This window comes from Aphis gossypii, chromosome 3 (assembly GCF_020184175.1).
Source record: "Aphis gossypii isolate Hap1 chromosome 3, ASM2018417v2, whole genome shotgun sequence".
Taxonomy (NCBI): Eukaryota; Metazoa; Arthropoda; class Insecta; order Hemiptera; family Aphididae; genus Aphis; species Aphis gossypii.
In genome coordinates, this window is record NC_065532.1 from 39,257,677 (window position 1) to 39,283,962 (window position 26,286).

The window sequence follows — 26,286 nt, forward strand, 5'->3', positions numbered from 1 at the left end:
ATATAAATATCTAGAAATTTCTTCCATAAAACCGAATAATTTTAATTAAATTAAAATTGTTATTATATAATTAATCAATAATAACGCAATCATATTTAATGCCGTGGGAAAGTTTTAATTTGTTGATTATTATTAAAATATTTTGCCTACAATCATTTCTTAATTACGAAAAAAAATTATTTACAGGTATAGACTATAGAATTGAATAATTTAATAAACCCATAGATAATTCAATATTTGTGCAAACATGCAGCTATACAGGGTATCTACTATCTATATCAATAATTTAAGTAATATTGTATTAATTTATTATAATAATTAAGAAAATAAATCAACAACTTTAAATATCTACTTAATAATATGATAATTGTATATTATTTCGACGATGTTTTATTCTGGAATATTTAACTATAGTTTTCTATATAAATTCATTATTATAGTTTATAAGTTAAGAGTAAAGGTATAAAACAATGTTAAATAACAAATTAGATAATATATTTTGTTTAATCTACAATTGTGCAAAGTTTATGGGTCAACACAATGTACTCGATCATCACCTTGTATAGACGATTTCTAAGAACTATAACAATACTGAACGTCAAGTTCAAGTGGTAATATTAACGAATCTATGTACTCGGCATGAAATCACTCAAAACTATTTAAACTATATATTTAAAAATAAATATAAAATAAATGTATGGATTTTTTTTCTTAAAATATTATACTAAAATTATTTTTTTGATGTACAATTATAACTATTTTTCACAATAATGTTATTTAACTATAATATCTCTTATTTATTTCTGTAGTATTTAAACTTAAAAGTTTAAAGCAATAAAAAGTTTGTGTAAAGACATTCATGATACTTATGCAGTTATACCCTTAAATTATTATATTTTTATTTGACATGATCCAATTGGAATTTGCAAATCTAATATGGTATACCGATTAATGATTATATTATTCAAAATTGAAATCTCTCAGGGTAGAATAATTTTTTTTAAGATATAATTAAAGTGAAGTAGGTATACATGTTATAGAGTTACTCATTTTTATTACGATAATATATGTGTGGTTTTTTCAATTACGACTTTTAAAAAACGATGTAAACTATTACAATTAAAATTTCTTTATAAACTAGCAAACAAAATTATATTGTATGACCATTGACCAGAATTAATTTAACGGCTACGGCTAAACATTAAAACTAATTCTCATATAGCTAAAAATATTAACAACTTTTTTATCTATCAAAGGTCTTAAACAAATATATGTTATTTTATCCATCTCATATTTTAATGTTTTTAGAAAATTCTGTTACTGATGAAGATTTATTTTATTCTTTTAAGTAAAGATTTGTATTGTGTATTCATTAATTTTTAACTTTAAAATAAAAACCAACCAATGTTTAACATATTCCTTAAAGCACTGTAAAACTCATAATTGATAAATACAAATAATATACTACATCGCATATGAACATGCCTCCAACATAGAAGAGCATATGACGAAGATTATATATGACGAAGAAACCGTTACGAACCACGAACGTATACTTCGATAACTTATATAAGAGAACATTGTCAGCATACCGTCTTGGTCGTTTTAATAGAATTTATACTTACAGTAAACCCACATCCTATAATTATAATATTGAACTTTGAAGTTGGGTCAGTTATTTACTATGATATACGAGTACAGTTAGTATATTATAATAATATGTCGACATTGTCTAAACATTAATTGCATAATTAAAAATTATATTATATATTTTATCGATTTCTTGTGCGTTAGTTGTAGCGTTTTATCGCGATGATACAAATAATAAGAAAATATAAGTGGTTTGATTATTATTATTATTACTATTATTCTACAGGTTTATCGAACGCGCTCTTATCTCCGGAACTTTTATGGGATCGCAACGCCAATACAACTGTTCGCGTGTCTTCAGTCTTCACAGTACACCCGACACCGGCGGCTGGCCAACAGTAAAGACCTTAGACGTCTTTTAAAATCTTTCTAACAACCATCGTGCACTTGATCAAAAATATCACGATTCACGTTGTGTAACACACACACACGTGTACCTATCCTCTTCACGCACTGCATTTGCATTTATCATCTACCGAGGGTATAGATCGTATTGAAAAAACCGTCAACATGCCGACGGTGCATATGAACAAGCCTAAGGTGGAAAAGCGGAAACAGATCAGTGTCAAGTCCATTGCGGATGTCGAGGATGTGGTGGCTATGAAGAAAACGTTCAACCGACACTTGCACTTTACGCTAGTCAAGGACAGGAACGTGGCCACCATCCGGGATTACTATTATGCGCTGGCGCACTCGGTCCGGGACAGCTTGGTGTCCCGGTGGATCAGGACTCAACAGCACCATTACGCAGTCAACCCGAAGGTTAGTGTAGTAGTTTATAGTATTATGCATATTTCGAATTTCACACTAAACACACTAGATTATAATAAATTCAGGTATAAGATTAATTGCATAATTATACTCGTCGTATTTCTTAGGTATCTAAGTGTTCATTGCACTTTGTATATGTAATGCGACAATGTAATTGAAACTCTGTGTCTCTAAATCTTGCTTTTGGAGACATAGATTACTAAAATTATTTATATCATACACTGCTAATTTAAATTCATGTAATAAATTTTTAAAATTAAATTAAAATAAATATATACTGTATAGGTAAAAAAAAAAAATAGTCAGTAGGTGCCCTGAGTTTTAAAAACGTCATATAAGAATGTATTATTAATCAAAACATATCAAAAAAATCTTAAAATCCATATGATCTCAAACATATTAACTTTTTTATAGGAAAATAAAAACTGACAATTACGTATTTTATATAATATTATATCATATATTCCTATTATGCATAAGCGAAACTAAACAATTTTATTAGGACAGACCAAGTATGTTTTTAATTTTAATTTTAAATTCTTCTAACTACTTAGTCAGTTTGATACTATAATATCCAGCCAGTATTTGGTCTGGCCATGGCCTAACCCGTAGTTTCACGTATGATAATATCTTAAATATCGGTACCTAACTGTTGACATAGATTTAATTATCTCAACTGTTCTATTTCGTACATTAATAAATCCAGATGATATTCATCTTAAAATTCTTTAACAATTATGTATGTATTTTATTTTCTGATTTTTTGAATTTTAGAGTATACCTACTTAAAGACTACATTTTAAAATACTTAAATAATTTTTGCCATCTAAGAAGTATTAAAACAATTTTTCCTCTTCAATGTAAATTGTTAATCAAATATTATTCTAAAATCTAAATTGAAATACGAACGAGTAAATTTTAATAATAAATAATACAAAAATGCATAATATAATAAAGTATAAAATAGATATATAATATTTAGTCTATTATCTACTTATTATATTCATAAATACTAATTAACTATAAATTATAGATTTTTAATAGATTAATATTGATCAGGAACCTATTAGAATTATTAAATTATTTTGACAATAAAAACCAGTACCTAAATATCATTTTTAAAAAAAACTATACTGCAAAATAACATTCTTTAACAATAAAAAGATCTGAAATTATTCTGAATATTAACAATCTTAAATTGATCTTCAAATTTTATAAAAAAAACAGAATTTTAATAAATACATAAAAAAAAATTAAATAATGCTTGGTGAATCGTACAGTATATTATAATATAAGCTCATTCGAATAAAATATAATACTACACATAACAGAGATAGTTTTTCTCAATCATTAAAATAACTAAATCGCACAATTGGTTAAAAAATCTGCAGGTAGATAGAATTTACTGACGTGAGATTAATGTCGTACTTGGTCTATTGGTATTTTAGTTATATTACTAGTAAGGGGTTTTATGTATGTATAATGTATATAGTAAGTTGTAACATTGACCATAGTAGTACATACACATTGGTAAAACTACATCCAAGTCGTGAAAAATATGATATAAATATATAGTAGGAGTATAATATTATATTAATATTATACTCATCTTGCAACAAGCACAGATTATATAAAAGCATGATTAGAAATACAAATTTTGAACCTTAACACAGAGAATAATAACATATATTTTATTAATCAAAATTAATAATTGAAATAAGTTAAATATTAAATAAATACTATTATTTTCAATACAGTTTTTACTAATTATCTTATTTATGTAAAATAATTATGATTTGTAGTTATGCAGTATTATAATGCTTTTGATAAAGTTCAAAATTAATATTTTAACTTTTATTTATACAGTTTTTGTAAATCACAAAATATAAATTTTATCAAACATTTTTGTTTGAATGTTTTGCTTTTATTGATTCTTGAATATACTTTAAAAATTACATACTTAACTAATATTTACAGTTGAAATGGAAATGAATAGGTAATCCAGTACTGTTAAAACCCAAAATATTAACATTAGTTGTATTAATTTAAAATTTTAAAAGATTTTTTAAGTAAGACGAAACTAATAATCGAGTAAAATTTAGTTATTATTTTAAATTGAAACTAGAAAACATCGTAATATAACAATAATAAATAATAATATCTACCTACCTATGTACAAAATAGTAATCACTTTTAACATTAATAACACAATTAAGAGAATAATAATTTATTATTATTTAAACTTTAAGTGTATTTAGTTATCAGTTAATTAAAATTGTATTTTTTAAATAGTTTGTTGTTTGTACCATTTGTAAATTATAATAGGTCACCTATATTTACGGTTTATCCTTTATCCCATAAAATAATCACTAATTAATATAGATGGTATATGTATACTTACAAATACGTCGAATTAAACTTTGCTGGAAAATCGTCTATTGATGTAGATTTTGTATCTTTATTAGTCGTCTATAAATCGTTCAATGACTAGACTATTGTGCAAATTTTTAAGTTTTATGACCGACACTAATCACTACATATAAGCTAGGTATATTTTTACCAATCTTTGTACTCGACTGGTGTGGTGTCGTAAAAAATCCTAACTGCCACAACCAACATACATCTATTGTAAGGTATTGTTTAAATTATTTAGAAATACCTGAAAATAAATCTGACATGGTATTCATGGTTATGTGGTATTACGTGCGCTATCTCGGGTTCACTCTCAGTTTATTTGATATGTACAACGGAAAACAACGGTATTTTTCTTACAACAACGATAACGCTGAATTGTGTGGGTACTTACACTGGTTATTATAATTATCATAATATTATTAAGTAATCTAATATTTTTAAACATCATAGTCTGTAAATTAAAAATCATATAATTGTGGTTTATAAATAGTCTCTTTAAAATATTGCGTTAAAAAAAGTTAATTTCTTTAAACAAATAGAGTCTTTATTACTTGTAGCGTAAACTATTTTAATGCCTTTTATAAAATATACTCCTATGACCAAGATATATATTTATTAAAATTTAAAAAAAAACATGTGCAGACGATTATTTTGTCCGAGTAATCTATAGTTATTTTCCAAACGGACATTATAGGTGTCATATTATTATGTGTCAGATTATTATAAGATCCTATTGTATAATAATTAGAAGTTTAACCAATCACTTAAAATTAAAAATAAAACGCATAGATACTAACATTTTTATAAACCATCAATCAAATGTCTTAAATTTCACTTTTGATATGCGAGAATGTTCAAACATTTTGTTATGTTCAACAAAAAAAACTAACAGTGGCGGGGCGAGGTAAAATTTATATGTGGGCGAAGTAGACTTAAAGAGGCCTTTTTTAAAATTTTTTTAGTAAAATTTTTTTAAGTAACAAAGGACGCAAAGCCCTTTGAGGTGCAAGGCGAGGGCAATGTCCCACACCGCCCACGCCTAGCGCCGCGCCACTGAAAACAAATTGTGAGAAACTGTCTATCAAACCAATATTCTAATCTTCAAACTTGAATTTGTACACTTCTCGATATTAGTACCTAAGCAACGATTTTTTAAACTACAGAATTAGGCTCTACCATCACCATAAACAAAAATAAAAAACGTCGTTTCTTTTTATCATATTATTCAATATGTTGACTAATAAAAGTCATTAATCACGCGTATTACTTATTCTAAATTATGATTTATACATAATTACACCTTTTTATAATCAAAATAAAAGTTTATTGGAGAACGTTTTATTATAAGAGTACATATTAATCAAAACATGATTATTTGATTAGCTTTATAGTATAATACATTTATCGTTAATCATTTCAGATAGATGAAATAAAAATAAACAAATAATTTTTTTATCAAGTATAAGTCAGACCTGACAGTTATTTTAAGTATAAATGTTTAACATATTTATAATTTTTATACATCAAAAACTTTTTAAATAATACGTTTATTAGCTATGATTCAAAAATCAATTTGTGAAACGATAAGAAATAATAATGTATTGGTTTTTACTTTTTAAAATTGGAACTTGAATGATTTACAATAGTGAATTCGTTGATATAGATTCACATTCATGCTTTTGATGTCTTGTATTTTAGTTAGTTTACATAATAATATAATATGGAATTAATAATTGATTTTTATTTGAAGCATTATGTAAAAGACGCTGCCTAAAACAATTTTTAAACCTCACACATTATTATGTAGTTAATATGATTCATGTTTACATAATTCTTTTAATTTATTCTATACTTCTTACTAGGTATTTTTTTTTTTTTATCATTATTATTAATAAAAGAATATTTACAATTTGTGTTGGAATAACACAATATAAACAAAATATAATATGACAATAACTAAATATTTTAACTTTGATAATATGAAGGAGGTCAACTATGAACTAATCATAGAACCCAACGTGTTATAAATACTTCTAACTAGATATTTATTTTATACAAAATTCTTGAAACAGTGGAATGCTGAACAATTTTTAAATTTGAAATAAAACAAACGGTTAATGATTTCCAACCCAAAATATGGATTTTTACGTTCGATTAATATTTTTTTACGGTAAAAATATAACATTGCCATACTTTATAAATTATAATACATTTTTTTTGTATTTTCAATATTCATCTAACATCCCACCAATTTTATACTATAGAGGACAGAGACAATTGCCACGATAAAGCTTCTGCAATCTGCATGCCACTACACTTAAATAAAACTTTCAAAACTAATAATATTATGCAACTTTTACAAGTTAAATTATAATAATTATTGTATACACTTATTGCAGATAATAGGGATATTTCTAGAAATAATAGTTATACCTACATATATGTAAAATTATTATATGAGAAAAAATCTTAAATTAATATTATTTTATTTTCGATACCTAATTAAAAGTTGAAATAATGGCTTAACAATATTATATAATATACATATATATTGTTTATTACCATTTATTTTAATTTTCTCAGTTTGATCAGACATTTCAATTAGATGATTAGGTATTGATATCAATAACATAAATATTGTCTTTTACATATTATATTTATACGCCTTTACACAATTATATAACTAACGCCGACATCGTTACATATACCTATCACTATATACCTATACACTGCAATTGATTGTTTTCTTAAAGATTTTTTACAAAAATGATTCTATTCGTTAGGTACACAACACATGGTTATTGACTTTTAACCTTGTTGAAGGTGGTTTTAAATATATACCCGCGAAAATCTGGCAACGATATGAAGGATTTATTGTTAGTAATAGTTACACATAATTTCATAAAGACGATGGCACGACTTTTGTTAATATCTACCTATACTATACTATCTATATATATTACCTTGAAAAAAGCTTAAAAAGCTGTATGGTGTTATTATAATAAAATAAAAAGTAAAAGTATGCTGTTTTCTTGTTAATTTATTTTATTTTTATTTGTATAAAAATAAAAATTAGAATCTATGTTAGCTGACGGCTTTATCATTATTTTTTCAATAGCATTCAAACACATAAAAATGTTATTCGACAATATCATGCATTTATAAATTTTCAATTATTATGAACATTTTGAATATTTTAAGATTGTTCTACGCTTTTTTTAAATTAATAAAAATTAAGTGCTTTCATCGATTTATAATTTATTAGCTCTTATCCTTTGCTATATCGTAGATCACAGATATTAAGCAAATAATAATTACACATGAAATACGAGTAGGTACCTACTATAAGGTATAAATCAAAATTAATTTCAAATGCCCTTCTTATTGTTGCTTAATAGTTTATTTACATTTGTACATATTAACATATTTGTTTTAATGTTAAAAAGTTATATATTTTCAACTCAAATTAATTCAAATCATTAAATGTTAAATGACTCAAGATGATTTAGTTAATCTCGAAAACAAATCATACATTAAGATTTATAAATACAGTGTTATGATATGTAGATAGAGGTGCTGTATCATAGTATAATCGACATTAGTCATTACTCATTACTAATCTATAAATACTATTTAATTAGTATATTTAAATCATTATGTGCAGCGTTTCTGTTACTAAAAATATTATAATAGCATTAATATACATACGTCAGACACATATATATTATATATTATATATATTATACTAATGTAGTGATGTACAGTTGTGATTCGTAAATATCATATTTTTATTATCAGTAAATGACTTTTGAACAAGATTGACCTATATATTTACGTATAAAAGAAAATTAAATATAATTTGTTAACATTATACTTTAGTATTCAAATCGTAATAATTTAACCAACTGATTTTAGTTTAATATGTAAGAATTTATTTATTATATTTACTGAGTAATATCTGTTTATATTATAAATTATGATATATATTGTTAATAATATGTAAATAATGATAATTATTAAAAATCCACAACTCATTTTCTACATTTACACAATTTTATATTAAAATATTTTTCCATAATGAATAAATTAATCTATTATTTTATAGTTAATCAAAAATCGATACGGTAATGATTATAATGATGTAATTGATAGATCATAAATGTAGTGTTTGAGATTTGAGCATTAAATACTTTTATAATGTATATAATTATGCTGAACTATTTAAGTGTTGAACAGTGATCAAAAAAATAGACAAAGTAATTCAGTCCAAGTCTGCTAACCTCAATTTTTCTTTAATAATAAAATTATAAAAATTTTGATTTTTGGAATGTTTAGATGTACATTTTATGTACTTAAGTATTAAGGCTACCTATATTTTCAATTATTTGAATTTTTATACCATCTGAGGAATGTTTTTTGCAACAATACAAACTATCTAGTTTAATAAAAAAAATCGGCATGATAATGACCTTTAAATGTTATTTTTTACTAAAACTGAAAGCTAGTTTTAAAAATAACTTTATAGATATGTAATATGTATTCCTAATATGATTTATTATTAATTTGCATTTGAGAGATGTCAAACAAAAACAGAAAAAATATATATATTATCCTAGTCATAGTGGACTAATATCGATTTACTTTTTAACTTTTATCAGTATACTTCGTCATTTTGGTATCTATATTGTTTTACTGTTCATAGTAATTATTATTATTTATTTGTAGTATTAAATACTGCAATATAAAGATGGAATTAAAACAATAATTGGGTACTTTTGAAATAATTCCTTTTTTTTAATACTCATAATTTTACAAAAGTCAAATAATCTATGCATTTGAATTATTTTATTTTATTTTATTATTTTCTGGCATATACGATATTATGTTAGGTTCAGTAGATGAAGTCGTTTAAATAAACATTTGTACTTTTGATAAATTTAGATCACCGTGTTCGTCTCGTAAATATTGTGTGTGTGTTGCCAAATTTTTTCATCCTAGTGGAAGACAAATATATGTATAACAATATAAGAAGCATAATAATACTACATTAATATTGTAAAATCAATAATCTTGAGTTATTTTTTTTTTAATGTACAGCTATATAAGTAAAATTATGTAGGTAGATACATACTTGCTTAATTTATACAATTTATACTTTCGGAGGGATCCATTCAATGAATTTCATATATTTATTTTTTATTTTTATGATTTAAAAAAACAAAGTAATATAAAGCATTCAATTTTTACAAAACTATACATTGTTTGTAAACAAAAAAAAATATATATTTATATATTATTACTCTGATGATAAGATAAATTAAAAACACATGTCGAAAAAAACAAATAAATATTCTGAGAAAATCAGCGAAGTCATCGCCCAAAAAGCTTTATTCAATATATAGACATATTAAATTGTGTATAAAAATAATATCAGTACGTACAGGACGCAGGTATATCTGACATTCATTTTATATCGATGATATTTTGTACGACACTATAATAATAAACATTGTGGTAAATCTCCGCACAGCAAAGTAGTAATTATTGGTCGAGTGGATTATTATATTTTCGTCTCGAGATTACCGCGACGATCGTATCAAGTCTGTAAACTCAGTTGTCGTCGCACTTTCGTGCCGGCATAACGATAATATTCTACATCGCATCCTATCTATACGTAGTTTGTTGAATTATTTATCTTTTCGCATCTCTTCGTTTACGATTCATATATCGCGATCGGTGCACGCACCAGAGAAAAAATTGTCCGTATAAATCCAAAATCGTAATATAAACCTACGTCAATCGTCACAAACGGGATCGTCACCATGCCGTTAGCCAACCTTGAACAGCTCCGGAAGCAAATCAGCGTGGCGTCAATCGCCGGTCTGGAGAACGTTATTTCGATGAAAAAGTCCTTCAACCGACACTTGCACTTCACGTTGGTCAAGGACAGGAACGTGGCCACGGCCCGAGATTATTATTTTGCGATGTCCTACATGGTTCGGGATAATCTTACTTCCAGATGGATACGTACTCAACAACACTACCACGACACCGATCCAAAGGTACGCCTACGAGTGTTATCGTTTTCGCCGATTATTCGTCCCGTCTCGCGACCTAAATCTGAACGTCTCCGTTGCACATGTACATTGAACATATGTATTTTTTTACGAGTTTTCTAAAAATATTCACGAGTGCTTGCTATAACCTACATCACGTCATAGCCAAGTTAAATTATAAATCATGCTACATTTCATACATTTTAATCGTGTTCAATTTTTGACCAATTCATTGTGTGTATAATAAACCGGAAACGTATTATTTCAATGTGGTCGTTTGTTAAACAGTTATTTATTTTCTAAACATCCGATATGAAAGCTCATAATACTGAAAATTTGAAATTGATCTGCAGTCGTACATATTTGCTATTTACACCAAGTCATACTATTATATATTGTATACTATAGGTATATATTATATAATAATTAGATCGCTTTGATCATAATTTCGTAATATACGAATATACGATAACAGTTTTATATAGGTACATTATTATTATTATTGAGATATTGTTCTACAGTCGTTTACACACATATAATATACTGTTTTAGTGTTTTCACTAATTATAACTATTTGCTGAACTCTGTTTAAGTTTTTTCTTTTAGGTTATCGCGTTAATGATTTTGTTTCTCCAACGTGTTTTAATTATTTGCAGAATATTATTACTTATTACTTTTTGTAGGTCAAGAAACATAATGTCAAGTACAATCGGAAATTGAATTTCGAGTGTTCTATATTTTATATAATCTTGATTATTGTGTGCGTTATTTCTTATCTAGCAACGGTCGTATTAAGATGATACACGTTTTTACTTATCGATTATATGCCGGTTTTTCTATATTTAGTTTACCTCTATACAGCATTTGTATTTAGATTTATAAAGATAACTTTGAAGTATAATGTATAAAGAAAATACACATAATAATTAGGTACTTATTTGTACATCGAAAAAAAATGTGGATTAGTATATTTCAAACTTACAACTTTAAATTATACTTTCTAGTTTAATATTTCATCGCATTTCTAATTAGTTGTGAAAAATATTTTCAATCTTAGGTACTTATCTGATAATGTGTTGTACCTACTTCTAAACATTTTTTTAATACCCAGTCTTCGAATTTAGAGATTTGAATTTTCAGTATATAAGTAACATAAAATAATATTTACAAAGATATTATCAAATCCTGTAAGTTGTAGGTTGTAATTAATAACCAACCGACAACCACAAAAAATTATTATTTTTGTGTTACTTGTTAATAGGTACATAAAATGATAAATATAAAAAAAAATATTATAAATGTTTTATAGACTAGTATGTATTAATGGAAATTAATTTTCAAATACTTGTTTTATCAGTTATGGCACTTTACATGTTTATAGGTACTATAATATTGTATTTCAATATTTGTATATAGATTTGAGATACTATTAGTTTAGTTTATATAATAATGAGTCGTAAAGGAAGACGTAATGACTTATTTAAAAATAAAATTCTTCCAAAGTCAGCAATTTTGATAATAAATGGTAGGTAGTGTTTAATGATGAACAGGGTTCGCCAAAATATACCTAGGTCACAGATTTAAAATTGCATTCTTAGACGTTTGTATTTTAATCAAACTATATTTATAAAACAATAGGTATAATTTTCATTTATATTTTCTTATTTCAATTGTTTAAAATTATGAAAAAATAACTGAATTGGTAATTATCAATAATATGCATAAGGTTTTGTTAGTGATCCTTAAAAAAAATGACATTAATAATTATTCATTTATATTATTCTTTTTTTTTTATTTTATTAGAAAAATAGAAGCATTTACAATTTGTATTTAATATGATACAATAAGCAAAATTATATGAAAAAAATAACTTGACATTTAACAATAAATCTTGCAGAGTATCAAGAACTTTAAAATATATTACACGATATACGTACAGTATATATTTTTAAATTATATGTGAAACCCACAAAACTATATAGTAACTTAGTAATTAGTAAGAGAGGTATGTGATTGAATTTTTAGTTAGATTATTAAGTTTTACTTAAAAAATACAGTTTTAAAGCTTTCTATCGAGGGTAGACCAATAGGAGTATGTGAGCAAAGAGAATAGGAAAAACAGAACTCCCTATATAGTAATGTATCTGTAATATATAGATTGTATTTAAATAGAAAATATGCAAATAATAAAATGAGTTATAAATAAAAAATATTCATTTAATTTCATTATATTAGATAATTTTTAAATATTTCTTTTCTTTATTCTGTTGAAAATAACATGAAAAAATCTTTTTTTTTCAAATTGCATTAAATAATAATTAAAATTTGGTTTGATTAATCCTACTTTATTTAAAACGATATTTAATTTATCTGTTCCCAATTTACGGTCAAAAAAATGAAAATGTTTGATGTACATATTAATAATGTTAAAATTACTTTGTGTTTCAGCGTGTTTATTATTTGTCTTTGGAGTACTTGGTTGGTCGTTCCCTTCAGAACACTATGATTAACCTTGGCATTCAAAGTAGTGTTGACGAAGCATTATATCAAATGGGATTAGATATCGAAGAATTGGAAGATCTCGAGGAGGATGCCGGTCTGGGAAACGGGGGCTTAGGTCGTTTGGCCGCTTGTTTCCTTGACTCCATGGCCACTCTAGGTCTGGCAGCTTATGGTTACGGTTTGAGATACGAGTATGGTATATTTGCTCAGAAGATAGTTAACGGTGAACAGGTAAATTAAAATAAATGCATATAATATTATACATGCATCGGTTTATTTGTTCTGTATAATGTAAATTGTAGATCGAAGAACCAGACGATTGGCTCAGATTTGGAAACCCGTGGGAAAAAGCTAGACCCGAGTATATGTTACCAATTCATTTCTTTGGCAAGGTAGTAGACACACCGACCGGCAAAAAGTGGATCGACACTCAAGTATGCATAATATTGTCTTCATATAGTCGAACTTTGTGCATTATATTTATTAAATTATAATTGTTCCGTTTATAAATTATTTATAGGTCGTGTTCGCGATGCCGTACGATAGTCCAGTACCCGGATATCAGAACAACATTGTTAACACTATGCGATTGTGGTCGGCCAAATCTCCAGTCGAATTCAACTTAAAGTTTTGTAAGTCGAATCGTAACTGTATATATATATATTATATATATATATGAATTTTAGAAACCAAATATATTTGAGGTTTTAAAAATGTACGATCTATATCACAAATAGGTACTCCGTGCACAAAATATTTTGTTTGTATATAGGTAACATAAAAATCGTTGATCATTTTGTTTTTTCTTTATTATATTATAGTCAACGACGGTGATTACATTCAAGCCGTTCTCGATAGGAACTTGGCTGAAAACATCACCCGTGTTCTGTACCCCAACGACAATTTATTCGAAGGCAAAGAGTTACGTTTGAAACAGGAATATTTCATGTGTTCCGCCACGCTCCAAGTACGTAGTATATATTATATATTTAAATATGTATATAAATGGAATGTCAGCTATTATTAAGTTGGGTTACATTAACTATATCTGTCAACTATTATATTTTTGAAAAGAAAATTGTTAAATATAATATATTGCGACTTTTTTTAAAAAAGCTTATTTTATAAGTTGATGATTTTTAAATATTTCTTTTAATAGTATTTAGTGTAACTTGTATTATTAATTTTATAATCAGAAACTAAATAGTTTTCTAAAAAATTCGATGCAGAAGTGTGGAATGTAGATGATCTGATGATATATTTATATACTGTATAATTAATATGAAATATTGAAAAACAAATTTTTTTAATAAAAATAATTTGCAGTTTAGATGAGTGAATAGTCAAATGCCGAGGGTTAGATCATTAGGGTATATATTTATTTAATATACGAGTCTCCGTTTATATTAAAAATTATTACATATATATAATTAAAAATTTTTGAAACTTGCGTTTTTGACGGTCCCTAATTTTGTCTAGGATATCGTTCGGAGGTTCAAAGCGACGAAAAAAGGTGAACTACGTACTGACTTCAACTATTTCCCAGACAAAGTGGCTCTGCAGTTGAACGATACCCACCCGGCACTTGCCATTCCAGAGCTAATGAGGATCCTCATGGATATCGAAGGTCTGTCGTGGGAAGCCGCATGGGACATCACCGTCAAAACCTGCGCTTACACCAACCACACTGTATTGCCCGAAGCACTGGAACGGTGGTCAGTGTCATTGATGAGCAGTATATTGCCGAGGCATATGCAAATCATTTACGAAATCAATTTCCAGCATTTGCAAGTAATAATAATGACGATGAGCTAAAATCTGAGTTTTACGTATATATTACGTTTACGGTTTACCGTATTAATATATTAAAATAATCAATCGTCTATACTACCGTATCTTAATTTAATATAACAATATTTAAATATAATTGTCTTCTTGCAGGAAGTACAAAAACGTTGGCCAAACGACAATGCTCGCCTAAAGAGAATGTCGCTAATCGAAGAAGACGGAGACAAGAGAGTGAATATGGCTCACTTGTCCATCGTCGGATCTCATGCCATCAATGGAGTAGCTCGTATTCATTCGGATATCCTCAAAAATGACTTGTAATTATTATTAAATAACATTATGTTTTTTTATTATTTATTTATCTACAATTAACACGTAACACGTCATTATATATAAAATATCAAAATACGTAACATTTCGACACTTTCAAAAAATATTCATAATAATATATATCTAGTATACTTTAAGAATATAATATTGAAAACTATATTGCTGTACTATTAAATATGAGAACCATTTTATCACAACAAATATTATTTTTATCGTTTAAAATAAATGTTATAGAAAAAAAAGAAAATATTACAATTGGTTTTATTCGAATTTCAGGTTCAGAGACTTTTACGAATTGTCACCAGAAAAGTTCCAAAACAAAACCAATGGTATTACACCACGTAGATGGTTACTTCTCTGCAACCCCAATTTATCAGATATCATCGGAGAGGTATGAAAATTATTATATTATACGTATATCGCACTATTTTTATTGACAACTTCGCGTAAATTATTAATGTTATAAATTATAATGTTGTGATTTATGGTTACACGTCCTATTTTGCAGAGAATCGGTGATAACTGGATCACGCATTTGGACGAGCTAACAAATTTAAACCAACTCGTAAACGATCAAAGTTTTATATTGGATGTGCAAAAAGTCAAACAAGAAAACAAAATGAAACTAGCTCATTGGTTGGAGTCTGAGTACAACGTCAAAATCAATGTTAACTCGATGTTTGACATCCAGGTATATATCTCTACTTATATTTATATACCTATATGTAATATATATATTATATAATAATCATATAATATAATATACATGAATACATAGTTAGGTTAAATATTCTAGGCGGCGTCGCCGAAGTAATACGAAAGTAGTTCTCGCAGCGTAGTCTGTTCAAATATAAAAAAAGGCTTAAACTTTCTTATACTTATCAAACAACATTATATGTATGTAGGTGAAGAGAATCCACGAATACAAGAGACAACTTTTGAATTGCCTCCACATTATCACCCAGTACAACAGAATCAAGAAAAACCCAGACGGCGAGTTCGTACCGAGAACAGTTATGGTCGGTGGAAAGGTAAATATTGATATACAGTTTATTATTTTTTAGGTCCGGGAGTTAGAGTAAAGTGCTCAAATGCTCACGTGTTTTTTTAACTTCAAGTGTGTATAATGTATGGGTTCGAAAAATATATTGACAAAAATTGTGTTTTTGTTGTTGTCGTATTATAGGCTGCTCCGGGATACTACATGGCCAAAAAAATTATCAAGCTCATCAATTATGTGGCTAACGTAGTCAATAATGACCCGGTGATTGGAGACCGTCTTAAGGTGTTGTACTTGGAAAACTATCGAGTGACTTTTGCCGAGAAAATCATACCGGCCGCAGACCTTAGTCAACAAATATCTACTGCGGGAACTGAAGCGTCTGGAACCGGCAACATGAAATTCATGGTATGGTACATTTTGATATAGATGTATTATAAATTATAATATTTTATGTAATGTGACCTGATTATATTTTATTGTATATGCGACGATGTCTAATTTTGATGATATACAATTAAAGCATATTTTACTCACTTTAGCTTTAGCATATATCTAATAAGGGCACAAGGCAGATATTTATACACATTTATTTTAGGAGAGAGAAACTTTTATTTTAAATTTAATTTTTGTATAAATTCACATAAACCTTTTTCTTTATCGATGTTTAATATATTTTTGTTCTCTATATATTGTAAATTATAATCATAAATATTACATAATTTTGTGCAACATATTGAAACATAAAAGATTTTAACTATAATAACTATAATACGTTATGTAGAAAATATTATTATAAAAACTGATAATAATGAAACAAAACATTTTTATAGAGAAAAAAAATCAATATCTATTTTTTTATTAAATAGGTACCGTAATAAAAAATAAATAAAAGTTAGTTATTGAAGTACTCAAAACCTCAGAAATTTTCATCGTATGAGACCCTCTCCGTCGTTACTAATGTGTTGCACAGCGATCAATTAACGGTTAAACTATTTATTTTCAGTTGAACGGTGCACTTACCATCGGCACGTTGGACGGTGCAAATGTTGAAATGGCCGAAGAGATGGGAGATGAAAACATTTTTATTTTCGGCATGAACGTCGACGAAGTGGAATTGTTGAAGAGAAAAGGCTACAATGCTTACACCTACTACGAATCCATACCGGAACTCAAACAGTGTGTAGACCAAATTCAAAATGGATTTTTCAGCCCCAACAACCATGACGAGTTTAAGGACATCGTCGACGTCCTTCTCAAATGGGACAGGTATGTCGATCGACGATCGTTATTCGTTACGATATTTCATTACCTATTTCTGCATAGCAGTTTGGAAATACAATAACGTATTATTCTGGATTTTTTTTTTTACTATTAGATTTTTCCTGTTGGCCGACTACCAAGATTACATTAAAGCTCAAGATAAGGTCAACGAGACGTATTTGGTATGTAATGAAATTATAATGATAATTTAAGGCCGGACGACTTATAGGGTATAGCTCGTAAAAAGGACCGAATATGCGTAAGCAGTAAGCACTATGAGTGTTTAAAAAAAAAAATTATAAATAACCCAGATGGCTAACCTCAGGTATTGAAATTTTCAACCCCTTCAGATCTCTTATCCTCTAGACTTACGATTTGGGCTTGATTGTGGAACTATTTCGGACTATTATCCACACGTAGGTTTGCGTGCATATATATGGGGAAATAACAACATTTCCAATTAGATATTTCTGAGGAAGAGGAGTTATAACCCTTCAAACATTTGATACTAAAGCACGTGTAAAAAGCAACTTATAAAAACCATAAAATATGTGTTTTATTTGTTTTTAAAGATTTCGTTAATAAATAGCACATAAAATATTAAAATAGAATTACTTATTAGTTATTCAAATGCATTCCATATAACAATAGTCAAATAAATAAAAACATTAATCAATGGATGAACCTTATTATTGTTTTTTAATTGATTTAACATTTCTTTTTCCGTGCGAAATGTGATAATGTACACACGACAGTCGGACAATGCGAGTTTAACTTATACAATAGAAAAATATCATAATATATTGTCATATTGATAAAAAACGTTACTAAAAAAAAAAAACTACCGTGCATCAAAAAGCGTAAGATAAAGAAATATGCAACATTTAATTAAAGATTTGGATTTTGGTCACGTAAAACGGATTCGTATCTATAGTTGGCTTTTTTTATGAGTGCCCAAAATAAATATATAAATACCATAGAAGTCTCCTCTTTTCCTCTGGCGTGTGGCAATCGATTTAATATATATTTACATTTTTTTTTAAACGATTTGTTGTTTTATATAGGATCAGAACAAGTGGACACGCATGTGCATCCGTAACATTGCCTCCTCTGGAAAATTCTCGTCCGATCGCACGATCACCGAGTACGCCAGAGAGATTTGGGGCGTCGAGCCGTCATGGGAGAAATTGCCGGCACCACATGAACGTATCGCAGATCTCCCGAAACAATCTTAATAATAATACTATGTCGATGATGATGATATTATTATATTATTCATTTTTCAACTACAGAATATTTAATATTTTTAATATTTTTAATATAATATATTTATAATAGGTACGCGTACGCGAATGTACGGTTTTAATGTTGGGAATTTTTCTTTTTTTAACGATTAAGCAAAAAAATTATTTAATAATACCTAATATATACATATATACATATATACATACATGTGTGTGTGTGTGTCGTGTATGTGTGTATGTTTTTGAAAGATTTTGTTCCTCACTTTATGTTAGTACATACATGATAATTTATTTGAATATTTTAATAGGTACCTATTTTTTTAACACTTAAATATTATTGAATTATACACATGGTTACCCGCCGTCATAATAATATTTTCACACATTATCTAATTATAATATATATATATTCGCTTATTGTATAAACGTACCTATGTAAATTTTTTTAATTTTAATAAATTATGTTTGTCGGTTATACCTTTTATGTTACGGATCTTAATAATATTAAATATACGTTTACCTATATCGTGTAATCGAAATTGTTGTTTTTAATCGTTACAGTTGAAACACCTAAATATTAAAGCCCAAAAAGGAAAATTTAGTTTACTTATTTTATTCCAATAAAAAAATATGTAGGCCAAAAGACGTTTAATGTTTAATAACATAATTATTAAGTAAATACCTGCTATTATCTAAAAATGATTAATTATGTTTAATTTATTAATCACAATATACCTATAGGTACCAATCACGGCGATGAGTGATGACCTAAGTTTGACAAACGCGCGGTGTTGTCTCTGTTTTACTAGCATACTGCATAGCGAATTTGCGTTCAGCAAAACATATTTAGTGATGTTTAACTTTAATATTAGAGTAAATTTACTCATCATCAAATTTAAAGGTAAGGATATTATCTAGGAAATGTCATATGCTTTTATGGATATTATCGTTTTAAAGTGAGCTTATAACTAAGTAAAATAGTAAAAACTTTAAAATGTAAATAACTCACTTTAAAATGATTATATCAATAAAATCTTAAGTCATTTCCTAAATAATATTGTTACCTTTAAATTTGATAATATGTAAATATACTTTAATATTAAAGCTAACATCACAAAAAATGTGTTCTGCTGAACACACATTTGCTATGATGTACGTTAGAAACTCACTTAGTAAGACATAGACAACACATGCTGAATTTTGGTACATTTATTACAATTTTTATTTAGATACAAAAACTACAAAACATTAAAGTATTATATAGTATGCACTGATTTTATTTTTTTTTTCCAAAATGACTAATTTATGAAATATGAACAACAGGCAAATTTAAAAACAGTTAAAAGACTACTGACTAAGTATATTGAATTTTTAACAATGAACAATTTATTTAAGAAAATACATGGTAATATTAATTTTTTTGTAATTGGTTCTTAAACTTATATCTGTTCTTAAATAGAAAGTAAAATACATTTGTTACCTAGTTAATTATAAAATAATAAACAATTAATATTTAGTTTTTGAAATTTGAAATTTTATTAATTTAACATTAAAATCAAATGATCACTATTCATTATGTTATTTTATTAGGATTCAAATATTTAATTAATTATTAAAAATAGTCTTAACAAGCTAATTTTAAATGTATATAGGTATAAAATATAATAATCATAAATGATAAGTTTTAATTCAATACGTCATTTATACATTTTACTTGTTCTATATACATATCAAGTTAAACAATATTTAAAATAACTAAAATTTCAGTCTTTAAAATCAAATCATTGAGATCATAATTCATAATATTACTATTACAAAAAATCTTATTTGTTTTTAACAAATTAAACTGATATATAAACAAATAGTAAAATTTTATTAATAATATAAAAAAAAAAAATCTCACTTTTGATAGCCATTTTACAGAAATATATATGTACATATACTTGTATTACTAATGTTATCATTAATACAATTTGAGAACATTCTTATAAAAAACTTTTCAACTTGAAATTGTATTTTTTATTTTTAGAGTGTGCATAATTAACTTTAGAATAATTTGAAGGCGGTACTATTTTTATCTCTTCTTTATTAACTTTGTCAGCATTCACAAGCATATTTATGTTTGCTACATTGTAAGGTATCAAATTAGAAAATAATGCTGGTAACCTTAACATGGCGACAAGGCGTTTCTGTAATTTCATAGATTCTTCGTCATCCCAATCAAAATTCAAACTGGAATCTTTACATTGATCGATTTTCATGAATGAAGTTATAGAATTCATATATGCATACAAGATTTTAAAAGTCTCATAATTTGGCGGTACGGAACCAATGAACTGTAGAGGTAGTAGAGGATCTTTTATTTTTTTAGTAGAATTATTTGAATTTAAATCTTCTTTTGGTTGTTCCTTATGAATATTTCTTATTCTAATGTCTAATAAACCTTCTATTTCACTTAGATCGGAATTGATTATATCACTTGTTCTTAAGACATTGTGAACTCCTTCATGGGTTAATAGTGGATTACACAAATCATGCTCAACTTTACTAGGATCTAAAGACATTACATCAATGGAACACTCTGTTATATAAGTCATCATGCTCATAAGTCCAGCATCAATCAAATCATCTGTGTGGGTAAAAGTATTAGGTGCAACCAAATTAGCTCCTAAATAATCAAGTACGTGTTTGTAGAGATCACATTTACTAGACATATGGCAATTTTCAATAACAAACTTATTTTCCAAGTATGCTTTTTTTAACTTGCGATCGGCAATTGTTTCTATTGGCATATTAGATGTTTTAAGCAATTGACGATTGAGTTTAAATTGTTCTTGTAAATCAAAATTTGATTCATCTTCTGGAAAAAAGGGTAATTCTTTATACCTGTAAGATCGGAATGGGCGTGAAAGATTATCAACATCTAAATTTGGGTTGATTTTTAATTTTTTTTCAATTAATTTATATCTATGACGGCATTGTTCTCCATTACGCCCAGGCACCTGTTGAGATATTTGTGTCCAACTAAATTCATTAGGTACAAAAGAATTTACAGCATGTAATAACATTTTATCTTCTTCAGCTGACCAACCACCTCTATAAATATCTTCATTGTATAATACAATTCTACGATAAGCATTACGAACTTGTGCAGGAGTTCGATTAGTTAGATTCATTGATACTATCGATGGGGGTAAATTTTTGATTTTAGCTTCTTTAATAATAAACTTTTCATTATCAGTCAAAAACCCTTTCTTGATGCCTGGTTTTAAACTTTGCATATATCTATAAAAAAAAACATCAAATTAAAAATAAATATGTTATACAAAAAACATTTTTCATAAAATATATCTACAAATCACTAAACTAAAAAGTTAAGTTAATTTTATTGATCTAAATCAGTGGTTCCCAGCTGATGTGCTGCAAGAAATGTTATTAAATATTGAAAACAGTGTTTTCGGCGAAATTGCTGAAGTTGTTGTAGTTGTCAAGTACCTGAGAGTGCAGTGAAAATTTGTGATGAATAATAGTGTGCCGTGAACCAAAAGAGATTGAGAACTACTGATCTAAATTAACGAGCAATTTTTAAAAAAATAAACGAATAGAAACTATTATAAAATATATAATCAAGTATTAACCAGTTTTTAATTTTGCTTTAAAAATGTTATAATTTATTAAAAACTAAAATTATAATTTATTATCTATACACGGTAAATGGTAATAAAAAATAAAATAAAATTGTTCTCAATCTCTGTTAAAATAATATTGAATAATCACAACAAAATGCTTTTAAAACATATTCCTTTGAAATCATGTTCAGCTTAATAAGTAAGCAAAAATACATTAATAGTAAAGAAACTAAATTTAAGCATACAATAGTCTTAGTCTAAACAAGGATTAATTTATTTTATTTTATTATGAAATAATTTAATAAATAAAATAATAAAATTAACATACCTGCCGTAGATTTGATCAACAGTTCTATTATTATCTTGCATAGCAAAATATACTCTTTGCCAATTGATGATATTATCTATTGAGTTTTCCTTAATTATCTCTACAAGTTTCTGATCTTCTTCTTTTGTCCATTTACCTCTTGTGTGAATCATTTTTTTATATTTTTGATAATGAACAAAACATTGTAACTCATTACGGTTAGTAGCTAATTCATCAGCTATTTTTTGCCAATTTTTTTCCTCATTTTTTGCAACAATTTGAATTAAATTGTCATCTTCATTTTTAGTCCATCTAGCTCTAGATATGTGAGGTTTTAAAATTAAATTCCAAAACCTTTGACATTGTATATCAGGTTTATCCACTTCTTTTGCAATGTGTAACCAATCATACTTTGCGTCTGAGTCCATAAACTGAAAGACTAACTGCTTAAACGGTGTTTTCGCTATAATATCTAATTCTTTTTCTAGGTCTAACATTTCAATTTCAATTTTTTGTTTAATAATTGGATCAGTTTGTTTATTTCCATCTATACTAAGACGCAAGTGCTGTTCAAGCATAGGAATTTTTAATTTATTTAACACTTCAGTATGTATTGCTTTTTCTAATTTATTTTTAAACTCTTGGTTCCATTGATTTCTTTCAATACATTCTTCAAATATAAAACGTCCATTGTACGATAACATTAATCTTTCAGTTTCATATAACTCTTTGAGATGAGGATTCCGTGGACAGTTTACTAAACCAATTTTAAAAAAGTTAGCCAAATGTGCTTTCATTTTCAAATTTTTCATTTGAACTTTAGACATATATTTTTTTTCAAACTTTATACAACTTAAAGCTTTGGTTACATTTCTTTTTGAAATTTCAATATTTCTATGAATTTCAATCATTGTTTCTTCTAAATAAACTATATTACGGCCTAAAATATCAATAAACTTATTACATTGTTCTAATAACTCAGTAAGATTATATTTATTTTGAACGATATCATCTTGATTAAAATCTATGCAATCAATTTCTTCAAAAAAATCTTGAATATTAGGATTAGTTCCAATTTGTTCAAATTTATAACTATCATTTTTATTCAGACTTTTAACTATATTTATTGGAACTTTTGAGTCTTCATTAGCATCATCATTGTTGAATTCATTTTCCAACCATGTAAAGTCATAAGCAGCTGTTGATTCAGTAGTTTCTATATTTACAAATTCTTTTGATGGTCCGGGAATTGGGTTACCATATGCGTCCATATTTGTATGTTTATTTAAAATTTAATCTATAAATAATAAAGTAAATATACCTAATTAATATTTATTTTAAATGGAGTAGGTTACAATGGAACAATTATCTAGGTATACTTTAATACTACAAATTCTTTAATAATTTGTAATTGGTATGGATATTTTTCACAGGGTTGTTAGTCGTATTATTTATGTTTTCATTACTTAATACAGCAAATATGATTTAAATGTCTAAACTACATCCAAAGAAGGCAACTAAATATAAGCAGTTATTTTTTTGTATCAAATAGCTGGAAAAATATTTAACCTTAACTTGCATAAAGTGTTTTATATTATAAATAATAAAATAATAAAAATTACAAATAATGAAATATTTGAAATTTTAATGAGAATAAAAAAATTCTTAATTCATTTTTGTTAATATTTATTAAAAATCTAGACAACTTATTTATTACCAACATTTATATTGTTTAAATAGACTAATCTAGCGGTTCCCAATCCATGGGTCAAAGCCCACTTGTAGGCCACGAGCAGCATGGCACTCGGCTGTGAACCATGTAATATTAAATACATATTATATATTATATGCATATGAATACGTATATAAGTGTGCTATAAGTGGGCCTCAAAGATTTTGTTTACAAAATTGGTGGTCTACACAGCTAAAAAGGTTGGGAACTGCTGGAATAATCAATATATTTTGTTTAATAATATAATATCTATATCCTATATAATTTGTACTAAATAAAATTAGATAATAAATTAGTTAATAAGATAAAAATATCAATAAAAGTTAGAGGTATTTAAGATATATTTACACATGACAGTAAAATTTAAAAAAGTGTTGTATATATATTTATTATAATGTATTATAAAAACAATCATTTTTCTGATAAAAATCTCAGTTTTTAAGATAAACTATGTTTAAATTTATTTATAAAATAAATATTTAAAATATTTTTTTTAACTTTTATTATTAATATGCTCTAATATAAATTAATTAATTCGAAATAATTTAGTTTACCTACCAACTACATTTTAATTTTAAATAATTATCCAGTACCACTTCAAGAATAGATAGGTTTGAATCATAGTAATGTTTTAATTAGAATTGGTTCATTGGGATAATAACACAGGAGTACAGAACAGTATTACAATAATCAAGATGTTAAGAACATTACCAGTGTCTATTAATTTGGTACTGTAAATCTATGATTTTACTCTAATTTTATGATATTGTTATGGTAATAAAAATTATTATAGTACTTTTTACTTACTTATATTCCAATAAAACTGTGGCACATGTAGAGCATTGAGATAAAATCATTATCAATATGTAATCTGTAAAAGAGCACAGAACTACATTTTCTTAAATTCGAGTATTTAAAAAAATTAACGCTTACCTTTCTGTATTAATAAAATCACATTATATGGTTATAAATAATTTTTAAATTTCGAAAATGACCCAATGACGCAATTATTTTTGACAAAATTGAAATTATAATAACTCCAATGAACATTTAGATAAACAGAAAAGTTGTAGGAAACCCACTAAACATGCACTAAACCCAATGAAAAATGATTACAAGCCCAAGATACTAAATGTAAAGCTGAAAAGCGCCATCTACTAGTAATTGTAAGATGTCATGCCAATATATTATAATAGAATGGTTAACTGAAAAACACGAACTACTATAGAGTCCATTTTTTATTCTTTTTACAAAATAATAAAATTTCATTTTTTTTTTTTTTTTTTTTTGTTGCTATCTTTGTCTAATGGTTTCAAATTAAATTTGTCATATTAAAACCACCTATGGTATAATATAATATAGATCATAAATGTAATTATATTAATTAATATTAATCTAATAATAATAGTCTGAGGCCGTGATATTAATATATAATGTAATATGTATTCACAGATTTATAAAATAAAGTATATAAATATAAGTTTATTTTATATATCTGTGTAGGTATGTTTTATAATATATAATAACTGATTTACTGATATTATATCAGTTTTAGAAACGACAGTTACCGCTGTAGCACTGTTTACAGCTTTACATTAT

The 26,286-nt window shown here is 26.4% G+C and overlaps 2 protein-coding genes and 1 long non-coding RNA gene across 4 annotated transcripts; 1 reads left to right on the forward strand and 2 right to left on the reverse strand.

Moving 5' to 3' along the window:
- Positions 1–1,951: 1,951 nt before the first annotated feature.
- Positions 1,952–19,494, forward strand: LOC114121538 (glycogen phosphorylase). 2 transcript variants are annotated; one of them, XM_027983937.2, is made up of 14 exons: positions 1,952–2,412; positions 13,341–13,625; positions 13,697–13,828; positions 13,915–14,026; positions 14,216–14,361; positions 14,874–15,185; positions 15,336–15,499; positions 15,789–15,903; positions 16,021–16,203; positions 16,418–16,543; positions 16,699–16,920; positions 17,519–17,781; positions 17,891–17,957; positions 18,840–19,494. In XM_027983937.2, exons 1-14 carry the CDS (start codon positions 2,161–2,163, stop codon positions 19,008–19,010), a joined length of 2,550 nt encoding a protein of 849 aa, XP_027839738.1. In that variant the 5' UTR covers positions 1,952–2,160; the 3' UTR covers positions 19,011–19,494. The 2 variants fall into 2 exon arrangements, with proteins under 2 accessions (XP_027839738.1, XP_027839739.2); XM_027983938.2 differs by lacking the exon at positions 1,952–2,412 and adding an exon at positions 10,441–10,898.
- LOC126551439 (uncharacterized) lies at positions 9,660–10,274 on the reverse strand. The gene is made up of 2 exons (XR_007605346.1): positions 9,968–10,274; positions 9,660–9,830 (listed from the first exon to the last, which is right to left on the reverse strand). It is a non-coding gene; the product is annotated as an uncharacterized LOC126551439 (long non-coding RNA).
- LOC114121526 (uncharacterized) lies at positions 19,333–25,918 on the reverse strand. Its single transcript, XM_027983919.2, has 4 exons — positions 25,621–25,918; positions 25,495–25,558; positions 22,977–24,252; positions 19,333–22,304 (listed from the first exon to the last, which is right to left on the reverse strand). The coding sequence occupies exons 3-4, from the start codon at positions 24,224–24,226 to the stop codon at positions 21,005–21,007; spliced, it is 2,550 nt and encodes an 849-aa protein (XP_027839720.2). The 5' UTR covers positions 24,227–24,252; positions 25,495–25,558; positions 25,621–25,918; the 3' UTR covers positions 19,333–21,004.
- Positions 25,919–26,286: the final 368 nt, after the last annotated feature.

Excerpts from the sequence above, each read along its gene's own strand:
- LOC114121538 (XM_027983937.2), top strand. The coding sequence starts at position 2,161 with ATGCCGACGGTGCATATGAACAAGCCTAAGGTGGAAAAGCGGAAACAG. Across the intron at positions 17,782-17,890 it reads GTCCTTCTCAAATGGGACAG|ATTTTTCCTGTTGGCCGACT; the intron begins GTATGTCGATCG and ends TTTTACTATTAG. Across the intron at positions 17,958-18,839 it reads AGGTCAACGAGACGTATTTG|GATCAGAACAAGTGGACACG; the intron begins GTATGTAATGAA and ends TGTTTTATATAG.
- LOC114121526 (XM_027983919.2), bottom strand. The coding sequence starts at position 24,226 with ATGGACGCATATGGTAACCCAATTCCCGGACCATCAAAAGAATTTGTA. Across the intron at positions 22,305-22,976 it reads GTTGATCAAATCTACGGCAG|ATATATGCAAAGTTTAAAAC; the intron begins GTATGTTAATTT and ends TTTTTTTTATAG.